The 20,946-nt window shown below is 41.7% G+C and overlaps 2 protein-coding genes across 6 annotated transcripts in view; both read right to left on the reverse strand.

The window, feature by feature from the left end:
• RANBP17 (RAN binding protein 17) overlaps positions 1–18,022 on the reverse strand; it is a 372,874-nt gene extending 354,852 nt beyond the window's left edge. For 4 of the 5 annotated variants that reach the window (XM_055421802.2, XM_055421801.2, XM_088827772.1 and 1 more), the window contains exons 1-2: positions 17,895–18,022; positions 2,049–2,195 (exon numbers count right to left, since the gene is read on the reverse strand). In XM_055421802.2, the coding sequence (XP_055277777.2) occupies positions 2,049–2,195; positions 17,895–17,912 (165 nt within the window). In that variant the 5' untranslated portion in view covers positions 17,913–18,022. The remainder of the gene's footprint in view (positions 1–2,048; positions 2,196–17,894) is intronic. The other variant, XM_088827773.1, reaches the window with a different exon arrangement.
• On the reverse strand, positions 15,442–17,818 carry LOC148775020 (uncharacterized; the record flags this gene model as incomplete). The annotated part of the gene is made up of 1 exon (XM_088845555.1): positions 15,442–17,818. A coding segment is annotated over one exon (618 nt), but the record flags the coding sequence as incomplete, so codon positions are not given.
• Positions 18,023–20,946: the final 2,924 nt, after the last annotated feature.

Below are 20,946 nucleotides of genomic sequence, written 5' to 3' on the forward strand. Positions count from 1 at the left end.
AATTTTTCCACAAAAAAATAAAGACTACAACCAATGTTAAGTTTTGAAATTGCTTACTTGTTAGCCAAGTAAGAAAAGCCACTTACCAACAAAGAGTTAATTAAATCACCATTATTTTCAGTAGCCAAAGTTACACATGCAGAAAAAATGAATTTCAGACTTTCAATGAGAATAAGGCCCGGACAGTTGAAAACAACAGAGCAACACCAAATTCAATTTCAAACCAGGTGAAAGATTTGGAGGCTCTCCTTAGTTCTTTATGAGTTGACAGATGTTATCAACATGTACAGCTCATTCTGTTATCAATATGATCTGCTTATTCCAGAACCCAATGCTAAGTTTGAAGCGACTAAAGAATTAATCTTCATGAAGACTCTGTATGAAACTACTGGGCAGAATATTTTCAAAGAAGTTGAGAAAATACTAATTTGTACAACTTAAAGTGGTTGCTAAAATGTGTCACAAGCAGTGGTAAAAATATATGGAACAGAAAAGGCTTAGCTGGACAAATTTACAAAGCTTGTAAAAACGTAAGAGTCTAGAGTCTGGTTATTCATCTTATTATGCATCAGTAGACACTTCGTAGTAAATATTTGAATCTATCATGTGTTAATGAATCAATGGTATTAACAGTGGGTTTTAATTCACTTTCATGAATTCATCTTCATCTTCAGTTCTGACAATTTCTATCAGAAACATAAGCTTAGAATTCTGACTACCACTGCCAGGCTACTGGCAGGGCAAGTCTTACTGCAATTTTTTTTTTTTTGGCTCAGGATCAAGACTGAAAATTTTCCGAATGAGAAGAACCATCTTAATCCACTATTATTAAATATTATATGGCTTTTGAAATTAGTTTTTGCTACAAACTTGATAAAAATCTCAATAAATTCAACCTAACGTTACAAAATTGTATAAAAGGCAAACAGTGCTTCCATTTAACTGAGTAATTCAGGCACCTCCACCTAACCTTCAACTGGAAGTGATTAATCTAGAAAATGATCACATCCCAAAAGGCAAATATTAAGAGAAATTTTAATGCAGTTTTATACATGCCATCTAAGTGATGAATACGCTTAATTAAAATCATATGCTCATAAACTGATATCAATACTTGGTAGTACTTATCTGTGTGTAAAGACATTTTTAAAGATGAAATTTGCAAAATCTCTTTACAAATAAGTATTAACATATGGACATTTGCAATCAATGCTAATGACAGGAAATACCAACTCTGAACCTCAATTAAGCAAAATGTTATCCCTAAAAGAATAATTCAATTATTTTCATCAGTAAATTTACACTACAAAAAATTGTACTCAATTATAATTATTTTAAATTTCATCAATAAAACTTCATGGAAATTTTCTTCTCTCTTCTGATAGGCATATTTACAAAACATCCTTGATTTTTCATCTTGGTCCATAAAGACTGAAATATTTACAATCTGGCCCTTTACAGAAAAAGTCTCCTTTTTTCGACCTCTGCTCTACAACCTCTTACTATAGTGCTTACCATATCATTCCACAGCTCTTTATTTAAACATCTATGCCTTCTCAGATAAACTATGAGTTACTTTAATGCATGTAAATAAAGCAAGTAGGCAGTACAGTGCCTGCTTTTACAATTAAATATTTGCTAAATGATGCTGAATGAATGGCTATGAAACTCTACAAGACAGGAAGGCAAGAAGTAATCAGCATTCCTCTGAATCATTCCTTCACATTTCAGAGTTAATTATAATCTGCTTCTTCCACCTAGACGTTTTAATTTCAACTTTTTTAAAATATAACTTTTACCACTGATAGAAGACTTAAAAGGGGACCAAGAAGAATCAAGAAAGTATTTCGATTCAAGCTATTTCTACCTCCTGGGATCTTTCCTAAATTTTCAAGGCATTCCAATTCTTTGACAGTCCAATAAACCGCAGTAAAAAGACATGTGGTAATACCTATCAGTTAACCTACACTGCTAACCTACATGCATTGATTAACACTGACATATACCTACCAATCTTTCATTGTTAATTGCTATTATCAAATACTTACTGTTCCTTGTTCTAATAAAAGTTGACACTTGCTGAGACATTCTGGGCTGTCAATAAGTTCCAGGAGTGCTTTCTCAGCCTCTATTCTTTGTGTAAGATCAGTCCCTATGTAGAGATGAGTACACAATGCTTCCAATTCAGCCAAGCTCTTGAGAAGAAAAAAAATTAACATTTTAATTGAGTGGGGAAAAAAATAAGATAAATATGTTAATCACAGGAAACAAGAGATGTAAGTATCATGCATGTACTCATCAAGTCAATAAATGCTTACTGAGCTGCTTCTACTTACTAGGGGTTAAAATGTTGAACAAAAGAAAGGCAAATCTCCTAGCGCTAAATTATTTAAATTTAAATTGATAGTTCTGTGATGGAAAATAAGTACAGAAAGAGGGGGACTTGCCTAATCCAAGGAGTTTAAAAAGGCATGCCTAAAGTGGTAACATCTACAGTGACCAGAAAGGACCAGTCATATGAGACAGAAAAGAGTCCAGACAAAGAAACAGCATTTTCTGGGGTCCAGAATAGAGCGTAATCATCTCAAGGCACTAAAAGATCAGTATGAGTAATCATCTCAAGGCACTAAAAGATCAGTATGACTGGTAAACAGCAAGGAGGAGATATGAAAGAGATGGGTGAGGGGAACTACCACGTGCAAGTTGCAGACATTATGTCAATCTACATTCTTTTTCAGACTGTAACAATTTCAAGGGCTCCATCTATATAAAAAAGATATAAACATACACTGATGTGGGTCTTCTAAACTAATGACTCATAGTGCTGCAGGTGAAGTCTGGCATGATTCTCAGGAACTATGACTTAACCTCATGTTACTTACAGCCAGCTATCATGTTGCAGATTCTATGTTACAAATACAAGGAAAGAAAGAACACAAATAACAAATACTGGCAAAAATGTGGAGAAAAGGGAACCCTCATACATTGTTGGTGGGAATGTAGTGTAGCCACTTTGGTAACAGTAGGGAGGTTCCTCAAAAAACTAAAATAGAACCATATGACCCAGCAAAAAAACAGGATATATATCAAAAAAAACCTAAAAACATTAATTTGAAAAGCTACATGCACCACAATGTTCACAGCATGATTTACAGCTGCCAAGATATGGAATAAACCTAAGTGTTCACCAACGATGAATGAATCAAGAAGATGTGGTATACACACAAACACATGCATCAGTTCAGTCACTCAGTCGTGTCCAACTCCTTGCAGCTCATGGACTGCAGCGTGCCAGGCTTCCCTGTCCATCACCAAATCCTGGAGCTTCTTCAAACTCATGTCCATTGAGTTGGTGATGCCATCCAACCATCTCATCCTCTGTCATCCCCTTCTCCTCCCGCCTTCAATCTTTCCCAGTATCAGGGTCTTTTCCAATGAGTCAGCTCTTCGCATCAAGTGGCCAAAGTATTGAAGTTTCAGCTTCAACATCAGAACTTCCAATGAATATTCAGGATTGATTTCCTTTAGGATTTACTGGTTGGATCTCCTTGCAGTCCAAGGAACTCTCAAGAGTCTTTTCCAACACCACAATTCAAAAGCATCAATTCTTCAGCACTCAGCTTTCTTTATAGTCCAACTCTCACATCCACACATGACTACTGGAAGAATCATAGCCTTGACTAGACAGACCTTTGTTGGCAAAGTAATGTCTCTGCTTTTTAATACGCTATCTAGGTTGGTCATAACTTTTCTTCCAAGGAGTAAGCGTCTTTAATTTCATGGCTGAAGTTACCATCTGCAGTGATTTTGGAGCCCCCCAAAATAAACACTGTCACTGTTTCCCCATCTATTTGCCATAAAGTGATGAGACCAGAAGACATGATCTTAGTTTTCTGAATGTTGAGTTTTAAGTCAGATTTCTCTCCTTTTTCACCTTTATCAAGAGACTCTTTAGTTCCTCTTCATTTTCTGCCATAAGAGTGGTGTCATCTGCAGATCTGAGATTATTGATACTTCTCCCGGCAATCTTGATTCCAACTTGTGCTTCATCCAGCCCAGCATTTTGCATGATGCACTCTGCATAGAAGTTAAATAAGCAGTGTGACAACACACAGCCTTGATGTATCCTTTCCCAATTTGGAACCAGTCTGTTGTTCCATGTCCAGTTCTGTTGCTTCTTGACCTGCATATAGATTTCTCAGGAGGCAGCTCAGGTGGTCTGGTATTCCCATCTCTTTAAGAATTTTCCAGTTTGTTGTGATCCACACAGTCAAAGGCATTGGCATAATCAATAAAGCAGAAGTAGATGTTTTTTTGGAACTCTTGCTTTTTTGATGATCCAAAGTATGCTGGCAATTTGATCTATGGTTCCTCTGCCTTTTCTAAATCCAGCTTGAACATCTGGAAGTTCACGGTTCACATACTGCTAAAGCCTGGCTTAGAGAATTTTGAGCATTACTTTGCTAACGTGTGAGATGAGTGCAATCATGAGGTAGTTTGAGAATTCTTTGGCATGCCTTTCTTTGAGATTGGAATGAAAACTGACCTTTTCCAGTCCTGGCCACTGCTGAGTTTTCCAAATTTGCTGGCATACTGAGTGCAGTGTTTTCACAGCATCATCCTTTAGGATTTGAAATAGCTCAGCTGGAATTCCATCACCTCCACTAGTTTTGGTAGTAGTGATGCCTCCTAAGGCCCACTTGACTTCGCGTTCCAAAATGTCTGGCTCCTGGTGAGTGAACACACCATTGTGATTATCTGGGTCGTGAAGATCTTTTTTGTATAGTTCTTCTGAGTATTCCTGCCACCTCTTTAATATCTTCTGCTTCTGTTAGGTCCATACCGTTTCAGTCCTTTATTGTGCATATCTTTCCATGGAATGTTGCCTTGGTATCTCTAATTTTCTTGAAGAGATCTCTAGTCTTTCCCATTCTATTGTTTTCCTCTACTTCTTTGCACTGATCACCAAGGAAGGCTTTCTTATCTCTCCTTGCTATTCTTTGCAACTCGGCATTCACATGGGTATATCTTTCCTTTTCTTCTTCGCCTTTAGCTTCTCTTCTTTTCTCAGCTATTTGTAAGGCCTCCTCAGACAATCATTTTGCCTTTTTGCATTTCTTTTTCTTGGGGATAGTCTTGATCACTGCTTTCTATACAATGTCACGAACCTCTGTCCATAGTTCTTCAGGCACTCTATCAGATCTGATCCCTGGAATTTGTCACTTTCACTGTATAATTGTATGGGATTTGATTTAGATCATACCTGAATGGTCTAGTGGTTTTTCCTACTTTCTTCCATTCAAGTCTGAATTTTGCAATAAAGAGTTCATGTTCTGAGCCATAGTCAGCTCCTGGTCTTGTTTTCGCTGACTGTATAGAGCTTCTCCATCTTTGGCTATAAAGAATATAATCAATCTGATTTTAGTATTGACCATGTGGTGATGTCCATGTTTAGAGTGGTCTCTTCTGCTGTTGGAAGAGGGTGTTTGCTATGACCAGTGCATTCTCTTGGCAAAACTCTATTAGCCTTTGCCCTGCTTCATTTTGTACTCCAAAGCCAAATTTGCCTGCTTTTCCAGGTATCTCTAACTTCCTATTTTTGCATTCCAGTCCCCGATAACTAAGAAGACAAGTTTTTTGGGTATCAGTTCTAGGTCTTGTACATCTTCATAGAACCGTTCAACTTCAGCTTCTTCAGCATTACTGGTTGGGACATAGGCTTGGAATACTGTGATACTGAATGGTTTGCCTTGGAAACATACAAAGATCATTCTGTCATTTTTGAGACTGCACCCAAGTACTGCATTTCAGACTCTTTTGTTGATTATGAGGGCTACTCCATTTCTCCTAAGGGATTCTTACCCACAGTAGTAGATATAATGGTCATCTGAGTTAAATTTGCCCATTCCAGTCCACTTTTAGTTCACTCATTCCTAAAATGTCGATGTTTACTCTTGCCATCATCTTCTGTTTGACTTCCAATTTACCATGATTCACGGACCTAACATTCCAGGTTCGTATGCGATATTGTTCTTTATAGCATCAGACTTTACTTCCGTCACCCGTCACATTCACAACTGGGTGCTGTTTTTGCTTTGGCTCCATCTCTCCATTCTTTCTGGAATTATTTTTCCACTCTTCTCCAGCAGGGTATTGTGCACCTACTGACCTGGAGACCATCTTTCAGTGGCATATCTTTTTGCCTTTTCATACTGTTCATGGGATTCTCAAGGCAAGAATACTGAAGTGGTTTGGCATACCAACAGAATCCTCAACCATAAAAAAGAATGAAATTTTGCCATTTACAGCAGCATGGATGGACTTGGAAGGCATTGAAAGTCGCTCAGTCGTGTCTGCCTCTTTGCGACCCCATGGACTATACAGTCCCTGGAATTCTCCAGGCCAGAATACTGGAGTGGGTAGCCTTTCCCTTCTCCCCAGGGGATCTTCCTAACCCAGGGATCGAACCCAAGTCTCCCACATTGCAGGCAGATTCTTTACCATCTGAGCTACAAGGGAAGCCCAAGAACACTGGAGTCAGTAGCCTAGCCCCTCTCCAGCAGATCTTCCCAACCCAGGAATCGAACTGGGTCTCCTGCATTACAGGTGGATTCTTTCACCAAACTGGAGGGCATTATGCTAAGTGAAATAAGTCAGAGGAGAGGAAGACAAATAGTGTGTGATATCACTTATATATGCAGAATCTAAAAAACACAACAAACTAGTTAATATATCAAAAAAAGAAACAGATTCACAGATATAGAAAACTAACTTGTGGTTACCTGTGGAGGGAGGGTGGAAAGAGGCAATACAGGGCTTGGGGAGTGGGAGGCACACTACTGGGTGTAAGACAGGTACGATGCACTGTAACCAGAGGCAAGATAGTCAATGTTGTGTAATAACTTTAACCTTTAAAAACTGTATAAAAATATAGATGGAGGATAAACAATTTTAAAAATAAAAAAAGAACAATTCATTCCGTAATCACTCATTCATTTATAAATATAATCTCATCAGAAGATACAGGATTCATGGATAAAATCGGAAAGAAAATTTTGTAAATGAGTTCTGCATTCCTCTCAGCTTTAGAGAATTTTTGCTAAAGGCATCCTACTAAAACTACTTCAGTTTGAACTTACAGAATTATTCTTCAGAGGTCAAAAAAATTGGCACAGATTTTAATGTCAGGTAGGCATATGAAAGTAATGGGATATTCATAAGCAATGCCATTTATTTACTCCTTTCTGGCCTGAATTTTTATGTAGCAGTCTTACAGCTACACTAGTCTAAGCATTCCCTCAGGTGCATATACCTTTGCCAAATAAGAAGAACAGAAGAAGGCTACAGAGGATGAGAAAGTTGAAGAGCATCACCAACTCAGTGAACATGAGTCTGAGCAAAGTCTGGGAGATGGTGAAGGACAGAGAAGCCTGGCACACTGCAGTCCGTGGGGTCACGGCGTCAGATACAACTTAGTGACTAAACAACAACAGGAATACATAAGAGACACTGAATGAAACCTCCTCTAACTCCCTTTATTCTATACAGTTCTCGCTCCTTGTTTCTTTACAGCATTTTCCACTTCTTTATCCAGGCCAGAGCGCAACAGCCCAGACTAGAGAGTTCTCTGCTATAGTGAAAATAAAAGTACAAAAGAAAGGTTTCAATAGATAATTAAGATAAAGGACCTCAAATGAACCACATTTTAAACACTTCCTCTACTTGGATTTTCCCAACAAGACCTAAAAGTGCTATTACATACTGTTTACAACACTAAAATGTGTAGAAAACGTATGCTTCATGAATACATATGAATTCTCATGTTTCCTCCAAAGGAAAGAAACACAAAAATGAAAAGCGCTACCATTTTCCCTCTTGTGACTCATGATCCACCTCAGAAGTATTTTCCTTCATCTAATAAATTTAAAGGGCTGAATTTTTCAAGCTGATAACACCCAAAATAATTTAATGATAAACTGATCCTGCTATCATGCATTCAACTACACATCAATAGGTCTAGTCTCTGAAGAAGCAGACTCTGAGTGTAAAAAAATGAAGCCAGAAACAGTGACAAAATCTAACAACTGAAAAACAAAAGCCAGCAATAAGTGAGACTGATAATAACATATACCTCATAGGTTTGCTGGGAGAATTAAATGAGCTAGGGCCACATAGCTTCTAGCACAATTTACGCCCTATAAAGATTAGTTGTCTATTACTAGTATTACCTAATAATAGTATTGTAGTGGATGGAACTATATCCTCCTAAAAGATATACAAGTCCTAACCCCCAATACCTTTGAAATATTTGGAAATAAAGTCTTTGTAAATCCTTAAATTAAGGATGGAGGGATGAGATCAAACCGAGGGATTTAGGGCAGGCTCTAAATCCAGTCATTCATAAAAGAGAGAGGGACATTTGAGGTGCAGAGACACAGTAAATAGGTCTTAGGAAGGATGAAGCAAAGACTGGGGTGATAGACAGATAGATAGATAGACAGATAGATAGATACAAGCCAAGGACCACCAAGAACTGCAAGAAGCTATCAGAACATAGGGGCAAAGTATGGAACAGTTTCTCCCTCAAGGGCTCCAAGAAGAGACCAATCCTGTCAACACATTAATTTCAGACTTCTGGCTTCCATACCTACAAAAGAATAAATTTTCATTTTCTTAACTCACCCAGTTTGTGGTAATTTGTCACAACAGCCCCAGGAAACATAAACATTAATATTAATCAATTCAAGGATATCTAAGTAAATATGGAAAAGTTCTGGAATTTTGTCCTTTTTGCTATACTGATTTAGAGAACTCCAACACAGACTTGTTTACATCAACAATGTTATCAATGACCTTTTTTTCCCAAATGCCTTTCTAATTATTAACCATTGAAGGGCAGTGCAAGATAAAAGGGTAAAGGTTTGAACTTTCTCCTAAGACTGAAACAAAGGGGAAAAAAAAAATCAAGTTATTCTTTCTCTGTAATGATAACAATTAAATAAATGCATGGCATATGAAATCAATTTTAGAGAAAAGGATACATACACAAAAATCCTAACCCTGTTGGAAAAGCATTATGTGTACATTTCATACAGTTAAACTCATAATGTGATGACTGCTGAGCGACTAAGCAATCTTCTGATTAGCATTTGATTTCACAGAGATTCTGTCTATAAAGAGAGACTTCACTTTTCATGGTGAACTGATAAACTGCATCTTAGTTTTACAGTGATGTCTGAGAATATGGTTAACATAAGCATGCCTCAGAGAAATGGATCCCTTCTCAATGTGTTGACAAATTGGGTTTGAGTTATTAAATTTTCTACTGGGCTTCATATCAACATTAGAAGCCCATATAAATAAATAACAAGTAGCACTGGACATGACCTAACTCCCATAGATTTACTATCAAACATACAAGGACAGTACCCAATTTCCATAGCCTAGGAGACAATGATATAATCCTGCCTACACTCTAAATAAGGATCTTCCAAGTTATTCTGGACTCATTTCTGCCCTTTGTACCTGACATACAATTAACCCCTAGATGATGCAACTTCTTTCTATACAGTAACTCTCATTGTGTATCCATCAATAGGTAAAAGAAGCAAGACAAAAGAAGAGTATATATTGTGTGATTCTGTAGTAAAAGAAAGCAGATCAGTGGTTTCAGGCTGGGGGGGGAGAGAGTGGGAGGACACGGAAGCATAGGGAAACAGCAAGGTGGGATTATAAAGGGGTATAAGGAAGTTTGTGGGGGATAGATATCTTCATTATCTTAATTTCAGTGATGGTTTCACAGTTATACCCTATGTCAAAATTCACCCAATATGTGTGATCTATTATTTGTCAAGTAAACTTCAAGAAGGAGAAGGAAATGGTATTTTTGCCTGGGAAATCCCATGGGCAGAGAAGCCTGTGACTTACAGTCCATGGAGTCACAAAAGCGTTGGACACAACTTAGCCACTAAACAATAACAAGAAAACCTCAAGAAAGCTGAAAAAAAGAAGGGTTTTTTCTTTTGTTCTAGAGAAAAATGTTCCCTAATAATAAAACAATGAATTGATGACCTACAAAAATCCCACCTCAATTAAATTTAAATTCCTTTCAATTACTTCCCTGAATCTTTCCTGCCTTCTGGAATTAAACCTCTTAACTGCCATTAATAAAGTGGCTTTATCTTACAATTACTCATTTCCCACAAACTCTTTGTTTTTTGCTCCCTTTATTAACTTTTCCTGAGCACCCGAAGGCTTATTTCTGGACCTCTTAGAACTTTTCCTTCTACAATGAATTGAATCATATTTGTTTTAGTGTTTTATAGTTTACAAAAGTATTTTCATCTTCTATTTTTTAAACCAATCCAAAAAAGTAGACTCCTGTAAATTACGTATTTTAGCATATCTATTTTACAGACAAAAAAAAACCCTGAGGCTGAGCAATCAAATACATGTGTGTGTGTGTGTATACATACAGCTCAAATAGAGCAAACGGTCAATTCTGAGCCACATACAAATCTATAGACCCAACCACATGTAGTCTCAACACTCCGCCATCTTACCACTTTTCACTTTCAGTTCAGTTTAGTTCAGTTGTTTAGTCGTGTCCGACTCTTCACAACCCCATGGACCACAGCACTCCAGGCCTCCCTGTCCATCACCAACTCCCAGAGTTTACCCAAACTCATGTTTATTGAGTTGGTGATGCCATCCAACCATCTCAACCTCTGTTGTCCCCTTCTCCTCCTGCCTTCAGTCTTTCCCAGCATCAGGGTCTTTTCAAATGAGTCAACTCTTTGCATCAGGTGGCCAAAGTATTGGAGTTTCAGCTTTAGCATCAGTCTTTCCAATGAACACCCAGGATTGATCTCCTTTAGGATGGACTGGTTGGATCTCCTTGCAGTCCAAGGGACTCTCAAGAGTCTTCTCCACCACCACAGTTCAAAAGCATCAATTCTTCAGCACTCAGCTTTCTTTACAGTCTGACTGTCACATCCTTACATGACCAGTGGAAAAACCATAGCCTTGACAAGACGGACCTTTGTTGGCAAAGTAATGTCTCTGCTTCTTAATATGCTGTCTAGGTTGGTCATAACTTTCCTTCCAAGGAGTAAGCGTCTTTTAATTTCATGGCTGCAGTCACCGTCTGCAGTGGCCACAGGACTGGAAAAGGTCAGTTTTCATTCCAATCCCAAAGAAAGGCAATGCCAAAGAATGCTCAAACCACCATACAACTGCACTCATCTCACACACTAGTAAAGTAATGCTCAAAATTCTCCAAGCTTCAGCAATACGTGAACCGTGAAATTCCAGATATTTAGGCTGGTTTTAGAAAAGGCAGAGGAACCAGAGATCGAATTGCCAACATCCACTGGATCATCGAAAAAGCAAAAACAGAAAAACATCTACTTCTGCTTTACTAACTATGCCAAAGCCTTTGAATGTGTCAATCACAAAAAACTGTGGAAAATTCTTAAAGAGATGGGAATACCAGTCCACCTGACCTGCCTCTTGAGAAATCTGTATGCAGGTCAGGAAGCAACAGCTAGAACTGACACAGACTGGTTCCAAATATGAAAAGGAGTGCTTCAAGGCTGTATATTGTCACTCTGCTTATTTAACTTATACGCAGAGCACATCATGAGAAACACTGGACTGGATGAAGCACAAGCTGGAATCAAGATTGCTGGAAGAAATCCCAATAACCTCAGATATGCAGATGACACCACCCTTATGGCAGCCAAGTGAAGAAGAACTAAAGAGCCTCTTGATGAAAGTGAAAGAGGAGAGTGAAAAAGTTGGCTTAAAGCTCAACATTCAGAAAGCTAAGATCATGGCATCTGGTCCCATCACTTCATGGCAAATAGATGGGGAAACAGTGGCTGACCTTTTACTTTAGTCATCATCAACCTGCAGATGACATCCTAGTCCATACTTTCAACCTTGTCTGTTCACCATCTTTATATTTACCTATAAATTTCTTCTTCTTGGAAATCCAGGAAGATGTTGAAAACAGCCCCAACATGTCAGAAACTGAATTGAACATATTTTCCACAGATTTTCACATTAAGTAAGAGTCCCTTTGTTTCAGAGGTGTAGACCAGAATTTAGATTTACAATCTTAATGTTTCCTTCTCCTTCCGTTCCGTTCTGTCACTCAGTCGTGTCGACTCTTTGCGACCCCGTGGACTGTAGCCTACCAGGCTTCTCCGTCCATGGGATTCTCCAGGTAAGAATACTGGAGTGGGTTACCGTTTCCTTCTCCAGGGGATCTTCCCGACCCAGGGATCGAACCCGGGTCTCCCGCATTGGAGGCAGACGCTTTAACCTCTGAGCCACCAGGGTCCCTCGTATATAGTTAAAGAGTTTGGTCTTGCCCAAAGAAAAGTCTTGCCTTTGCCCTCAGATTCTGGGAGGTAATCTAGGTTTATGATCAGAGACAGAGATCAGAAATCAGTCGCTCAGTCGTGTCCGACTCTCCGCGACCCCATGAATCATAGCACGCCAGGCCTCCCTGTCCATCACCAACTCCCGGAGTACACTCAAACTCATGTCCACAGAGTCGGTGATGCCATCCAGGTTTATGATAGGAATGCTTTTGTTCAGACCTGGGGGCAGGGACAGTAGGCCACACCCCACAGTCTTAAACTGGTGGCTGACCACACCAAAAATACCAAAGGTGTTTTAGGGTGAGGACTTTTTTTTTCTTTTTATTTATTTTTGGCTGTGTTGTGTTTTCATTGATGTGTGGGCTTCCTCTAGCTGCAGAGAGCGGGGGTTACTCTGTTGCAGTGCGCAGGCTTCTCGTTGAAGCGGCTTCTCTTGTTGCAGAGCACAGGGTCTAGGGGGAGTCAGCTTCAGTAGGTGTGAAGTGTAGTGAAGTGGCTCAGTCGTGTCCGACTCTTTGTGAACCCATGGATTATAGCCTACCAGGCTCCGCCATCCATGGGATTTTCCAGCAAGAATACTGGAGTGGGCTGCCATTTCCTTCACCAGGGGATCTTCCCAACCCAGGGATCGAACCCGGGTCACCTGCATTGCAGACAGATGCTTTACCGTCTGAGCCACCAGGGACGCGCCTGAGCTTCAGCAGTTGTGGCACATGGGTTTAGTAGTTGCAGTTCCCAGGCTCCTGCGTACCAGCTCAATAGCTGTGGCACACTGGCTTAGCGGCTCCATCACATGGGGATCCCAGACCAGGGATCCAACCTGCATCTCCCGCACTGGCAGGCAGGTTCTTTACCACTCAGCCACCAGCCCTAGGGTGAGGACTTTAGATGGCATGGTTCCATTTGACCTAAACACTCAGGTCAATCATGTGGCACCCAACCAATCACAACTACATAAAGAAGCCCCAACAAAAATTCTGGAACTCAAAGCTCAGGTTATGCTTCCCTGATTGGCAATACTCAGGGCTTGCTGCTGCTGCTGCTGCTGCTAAGTCACTTCAGTCATGTCCAACTCTGTGTGACCCCATAGACGGAAGCCCACCAGGCTCCCCTGTCCCTGGGATTCTCCAGGCAAGAACACTGGAGTGGGTTGCAATTTCCTTCTCCAATATGTGAAAGTGAAAAGTGAAAGTGAAGTCGTTCAGTCGTGTCCGACCCTTAGCGACCCCACGGACGGCAGCCTACCAGGCTCCTCCATCCATGGGATTTTCTAGGCAAGAGTACTGGAGTGGCTTGCCATTGCCTTCTCCGACTCAGTGCTTACTGCCACACATATATGATGGGAGAGTAACATGCCCTGAGGACCAAAGAGCTTTGTTTCGGAATGCTCCCAGAGTCTGCCCTATGCACCTCTCTTTCAATCAATTTATTATGTGTACTTTCCCAATAATAAACTTGGGTATGATAGATTTCAATGAATAATGTGAGTCCTTCTGTTAAACCTGAGAATGGCACTGGGAAACTCCCAAATATGCAAGTGGCGTCAGTAGTGAGGGTAGTCTTGCAAACTGTGCCCTCAAACATTACAGTTTAGCTAATGCCAAGTATATAACAAACTATCATAAAGTCCTACCAATTCCTTTAAAATAAAGACTCACAGTCAACACCTCTACATGATATTCATAGACAGTAGACCAACAGAACAGTATTTTACAACTGTGGCCTACAGTGCCCTGTATTTCTTTAGGGGTTTCTTCTGGAATCACTGCGGAAGCCTGGAATTTGTCCAACTATTAAAAAGGTCACTATTATTAAAGTGAACTCAAGCAAATTATCTAACCTTTCTAAACCTCACTTTTGAAACTACAGGTTTCAAAACCACCTTCCAAAATAACTATGAAGATTAAGATAGAAAGGACAAGAGAAAGCTTGATCCAACTCCTGGCAAATAGCAGAGCTACACAAACTGTAAATAGTTTCATCAGTTAACTATAAAATACCACATTGGTCTTTTGTCTATAGTTTCATCCATTCAACTCCACACCCCAGGACCATCTTTGCCAAACCCCTTTCTCCTCATGATTCTAATTGTTAATAATCATAGCTAGATCAAATCAGGTACAGTAGCCTGTCTGGGTATTAAGAAGCATGACTATAGTCCCAGGCTCTGGAAAACTAAAAAGATCAACTAATGGCATCTCCTAAAGTTTTTCTAATGTTACCTCCTAATTCTTTCTAAGATTCCTCTGTGAAATCTAAAGTGACTACCTCTTCCTTGATCCCAGAAACCTCTTTCCTCTCTTCCTTGCCCACTATCCTGGACTGTCTCCTCTAAGACAATCCAGATTCATTTCTTCCTTTGGGACAGAGTACCCTAACTTACAACTTCCTAATCAGAATGCACGTGCCTTGAATGGATTATAGGAATGTCTAGGATATTGATCCCCTTGCCCTTCAGGCAGCCAGGCTTTTAGTTATGAGTAGTTCATGCCAATGGGCCACCCAATTCTCTATGTATGCCATAATTTGAAAAAAGATTGTGAAGTAGTAACCTAATCTCATCTTACACAAATCCACTTACACCAAAATGGCATAATTTTTTACCAACTACCTGGCTGGGTAGATGACTGCAAGATACTGGTATGAAAGAATATGGAATTATGAATTACTAGGGTTACTCTAGTTCTGTAACCTTGGGCAAGTCACAATTGTTCTAAGACTCAGTGTCTTTCCCTGGTGGCTCAGAGGTTAAAGCGTCTGCCTCCAATGCGGAAGACCCGGGTTCGATCCCTGGGTCGGGAAGATCCCCTGGAGAAGGAAATGGTAACCCACTCCAGTACTCTTGCCTGGAGAATCCCATGGACGGAGAAGTCTGGTAGGCTACAGTCCACAGGGTCGCAAAGAGTCGGACATGACTAAGCGACTGAACGGAACGGAATGCACATACAGTAGGGGGACTGGTTCCAGGCCACCCTGCAGATAACCAAAACCAAAGATGCTCATTCCTTATATAAAATGGCACAGCATTTGCATATAACCCCTATCAATTTAAATCATCTCATAATACTTTTAATACCTAATACATGTGTGTGTGTGTGCTCAGCTGCTCAGTCACGTCCTACTCTTTGCAACCCTGTAGACTGTAGCCCACCAGGCACCTCTGTCCATGGGATTTTTCAAGAATGAATACTAGAGTAGGTTGCCATTTCCTCCTCCAGGGGACCTTTCCCATCCAGGGATTGAACCCAGTGTCTCCTGCAGCTCCTGTGTCGGCAGGCAGATTCTTTACCACTGCGCCACCTGGGGAGCCCATACCTAATACAATATCAATGCTATATAAATAGTTGAAAATTCAATGTAAATGATATATAAATAGCTGCCAGGGTGTGGCAAATTCAAGTTTTTTGAAACTTTCTGTATTTTTTCTTTAATATGTTCAATCCACAGTTGGTTGAATCCAGTGATGCAAAACTCACAGATACAACAAGCCAACTGTATACATACCTCTCAAGCTAGTTGTACGACTCAAAATCTACAAGTATGGAAAAATTCCAAATGCCAGGTACCAGTTATCATTAGTAATAAATGTTCCTTGAGTTAATTGGGTAACAACAAGATCCATATACTGAAAACAATTCAAACTGAAAAGTTTCAGAGGTTTTTTCAGGCCCCTCAAACTGTCAGGTCTTTCATTTGTCCAACTTCACTTTTAAGCTGCCCAGAGCTGCTGTGAAATAGATTCCAAAGACACCAATTTGGGTAGTTCTGGTATTAGGAGCTAATTTTTCTACCACTACCTAAAGTATGAAGAAATCTTCCAGACTGGGTGATTTACTATTATGCATATCTTTCCAATTCTGAACCGTTCCAAACTTCCACCATAGTTTTTAATTGCCCTCAAGATTTACACCTGAACTATGAACAACTGATTCCCTATTTACAATCCCAAAGCCCTCCCTGTGAGATTCTGCCAGTGAAGATTTCCCAAAGGGCATTTTTACTAAAGTGGTAATAAATAACATTATTTTGACCTGGAGACCCTTAGCAATGGCAAAGAATCAAAACAATGTGTCAGGCTTACCATCTCCTGAGCTGTCAATTACCTGATAGGAGAATGGATGGTTGAAAAGAAAGGACCCTTTGGAAGAATCAATAATTAGGTAATGAATCATTGTAGTCTCAGGGGGCCCAAAGAAGTCTACAAAGGGTTGGGACACTTAGATACACTACCACCATGTTATGAAATTGCCTATCTCTCCAAGGTCATCTCCTGCCTCCACAGCCTCCCCTCCTCCCTTGCCTTTCATATGAACCTAAGCTCCAGTCAGACTTAACTACCCCAGTGTGCCATGTTCTTCCACAATTCTTTGACTTGACTCACACTGTCCTTTTGCCTCTACCCTTCCCTTTCTCTTTGCTCGGCGAAACTCCTACAGTTCTTTCAAGATTCACTAGACTGCAAGTTCCCTGACTGTACAAATCATAAAGTTTTGAGAGACTTTTAAGTACCTAGCAAAGTAGGAACTCAGTAAGTGGATGAACAAAAGCTCAAAAAAGCTTGCCTGACAAGCACAGCACCTCTGCCTCACTGCTTCCCAGCACACATACAGAGTTGACTGCCCCTTTCAATATTCCCATGATATCCTGTGATTAATTTTATCATATCATTTTTCACATTTACTGTAATTATCTGTGAATTTCATGAGGGCAAGGATGCTAAGATGATGTAATTCTTTATCCCAGAACTCTGCACAGTGCTTGAGACCCGGGGGTGGGGGTGGGGGGGCGCCGGGGTGGGTGCCGAGGAGGCTCTACAATGTTTGTTGAATAAATAACTGGATGCATATGCCAAAGTGCCCGAGAATATCTGAATATTTGAGCCTTCCTCCAGCCCGCATCCCATCCCGACCGTTTCTGCGCTCCCAGTGCGCGTCCTGACCCGATTTCCTCCTGCAACGCGGCTGCTGCAGAGCCCTCCTTAGCAACTCCCCACAAACAGAGCCCCTGCCGGCTCTGGCCGATTCAAGTCCAACTGCAGAGTCGCTCCTTCGGCGGACCCGGGCCCCTCTCGAGCTCCCTCCGAACTGCGTGGAGGCTGACGATGGAGCCGCGGCGGGAAGGCTGATCCGGTGCTGCCGGGCTCCCACCTGCTCGGGCGCCGCCGAACCTCCGTGCGCGCCGTGCGGCGGCAGCCGGGAAGGCGGGCTCCCGCGCGGCCGGTCCTCAGCACCCGCACCTCTCTCGAGGGGCGACGGCCCGCCGAGCCCCTGCCCGTCCACTCGCCGTCCCCGAGCTCGGGCCGCCCCCTCCTCGGGCCAGGGCCTGGGGTGGGCAGCCCAGACCAGTGCCCGGTCCCTGGCCAGGAACGGGGTCTCGGGCCCCGACGCGGCGGCCGGCGGCCCCGCGGCCTCCGTCGCCGGACGCGGCCCTCAGTCTCCAGACCCCAGCGTCCCGCCGGACTCCCGGAGCGGCGGGGCGGGGACCCGCGGCGCAGAGCGCACTGACCTGGAAGTGCAGCGCCATCTTCCCGGGAGGCGGCGCCGGTCAGCGCCCCGGGCGCCCGAGGGGAGGGAGCGGAGGCGGGCGCCACCGAAGCCGCAGCCGCCCGCGGGGTCCCTGCGCCGCTCGCTCGCTCGCCGCTTCAGCCCAGCGACCGCGGCGCGCGAAGCCCCGGGCGGGGCGGGGCCGGCGGGGCGGGGCGGGGCGGGGCGGGGCGGGGCCCGGGGCCGGGGATCGAAACCGCCCCTCCCCCGCCGCGCTCGCGAGTCAACGGCCACTGCCTCAGGTGGGTGGTGATGTCAGACCTCTGCCCCTGGCACAACCGCCCCAGCGCAACTGCCAGCCGAGGGTCCCGACTGCACCTCCCGCAGACTCTGACCCGTAACTCCTAGAGCGCAGCTTATGCCTACGGCTTCTGACCCCCATTGCGGCAGGTTTTCTGGTCTCCTCACTCACTTGTTAATTGACTCCTATATGTCAACTGCTATCCTTGGTCCCAGACTCCCAGAACCCAGGTTTCTGGTTTTTTTAACTTTTGGTTAAAATTAAACTGACAGTGTCTATATACTGTCAAGTTGTAAAATTCTAGTTCACTTAATTTTTGTGTATATTTCATTTAACATGAACTTACATTTTACTAAATAATTCCACTGAAATGAGAATTTATTTGAGAAGTAGGTCAAAGTCACTCCTTTCCAGTGCTTTTCATTTTCTCTTGAAGTTTGATACTTACAGTTGGGGTCATTGTACTTTAGAGTGAAAAATTCCTTTAATACCTCATATAGTTCAGGTTTCAGTTCAGTTCAGTTCAGTTCAGTTCAGTCGCTCAGTCGTGTCCGACTCTCCGCGACCCCATGGCCTCCCTGTCCATCACCAACTCCTGGAGATCACTCAAACTCATGTCCACAGAGTCGGTGATGCCATCCAGCCATCTCATTCTCCGTCGTCCCCTTCTCCTCCCGCCCCCAACCTTTCCCAGCATCAGAGTCTTTTCCAGGGAGTCAACTCGTCGCATGAGGTGGCCAAAGTATTGCAGTTTCAGCTTTAGCATCAGTCCCTCCAATGAGCATCCAGGATTGATCTCCTCTAGAATGGACTGATTGGATCTCCTTGCAGTATAAGGGACTCTCAAGAGTCTTCTCCAACACCACAGTTCAAAAGCATCGATTCTTCGGCGATCAGCCTTCTTCACAGTCCAACTCTCACATCCATACATGACCACGGGAAAAACCATTGCCTTGACTAGACGGACCTTGGTTGGCAAAGTAATGTCTCTGCTTTTTAATATACTATCTAGGTTGGTCATAACTTTCCTTCCAAGGAGTAAGCGTCTTTTAATTTCATGGCTGCAATCAGCATCTGCAGTGATTTTGGAGCCCAAAAAAACAAAGTCTGACACTGTTTCCACTGTTTTTCCATCTATTTCCCATGAAGTGATGGGACCAGATGCCATGATCTTTGTTTTCTGAATGTTGAGCTTCAAGCCAACCTTTTCACTCTCCTCTTTCACTTTCATCAAGAGGCTTTTGAGTTCCTCTTCACTTTCTGCCATAAGGGTGGTGTCATCTGCATATCTGAGGTTATTGATATTTCTCCCAGCAATCTTGATTCCAGCTTGTGCTTCTTCCAGCCCAGCGTTCCTCATGATGTACTCCGCATATAAGTTAAATAAGCAAGGTGACAATATACAACCTTGACGTACACCTTTTCCTATTTGGAACCAGTCTGTTGTTCCATGTACAGTTCTAACTGTTGCTTCCTGACCTGCATACAGGTTTCTCAAGAGGCAGGTCAGGTGGTCTGGGATTCCCATCTCTTTCAGAATGTTCCACAGTTTATTGTGATCCACACAGTCAAAAGCTTTGGCATAGTCAATGAAGCAGAAATAGATGTTTTTCTGAAACTCTCTTGCTTTCTCCATGATCCAGCAGATGTTGGCAATTTGATCTCTGGTGCCTCTGCCTTTTCTAAAACCTGCTTGAACATCTGGGAGTTCACGGTTTACATACTGCTGAAGCCTGGCTTGGAGAATTTTGAGCATGACTTTACTAGTGTGTGAGATGAGTGCAATTGTGTGGTAGTTTGAGCATTCTTTGGCATTGCCTTTCTTCGGGATTGGAATGAAGGTTAGGGTTAGGTTTACTAGTGGCTAATTCTCTCAGCTTTTATTAACATGAAAATGTCTTTATTTCAAGTACATTTTTTTAAAGGATAGTTTTGCTGGGTATAGAATTCTATTTTGACATTAAAATTTTTTCTGCACTTATAAAATGCCTTTCTCTTGATTACCGATTGCCATTATTTCTATTCAGAAATTAGCTGTCAGTCTGATTTTTGCTCCTTTGAAGGTAATTTGTCTCCCTCTCCCACCCCTGGCTGCTTTAACATTTTTCCTCTTTCTTTTTGGTCTTCAGCATTTTGAGTGTGTGTGTGTGTGTGTGTGTGTGTTCCTGCTTGGGATTCATAAAGCTTCTTAAATATGATATCTGATTTTTTCTTACTGATTTCTGAAAATTCTTGGTCAGTATGTCTTTAAATAACTTCTCTGTCCCATGCTTCTCTTTGTGGAATTCCAATTACGTGTATGTTAAACCTTTTATAGAGTTTTCCATGTCTCTTATACTCCTTTTTGTATTTTTGTCTTCTTTTCTTGTCATGGTTTCATCTGAATATTTTTTACTGACCTTTCACCCGAGTCAGTAGAAACTCTATTCTGCTGTGTCTGAGCTGGTATACAATCCCTCTATTGAATTCTTAATTTTAGTTATAATATTTTCAGTTCCACCTTTCCTTCCATTCTTTGAATAGATTCAAAGGTTCTGGTGAAATTTATCATTCCTTTATTTTTTTGAACATTTTAATGATATTATTTAAAGCCCCTATCTGACATCTACAGTATCTGAGTCAATATGTGGGTCCTCCTGTCTTCTATAATTTGGTCCTATTTTTTTTAAGCTTGTCTCATGATTTCATATTGAATGTCAGTGTGGAAGAAAAACTGTAGAAGTTCTGGATAATATGAACTTTCTCCATGGAAGGTTTTTTATTTTTATTGTAG

The sequence above is a fragment of the Moschus berezovskii genome, chromosome 18, assembly GCF_049115385.1.
Source record: "Moschus berezovskii isolate FMDL1 chromosome 18, NW_MosBer_1.0, whole genome shotgun sequence".
Lineage (NCBI taxonomy): Eukaryota > Metazoa > Chordata > Mammalia > Artiodactyla > Moschidae > Moschus > Moschus berezovskii.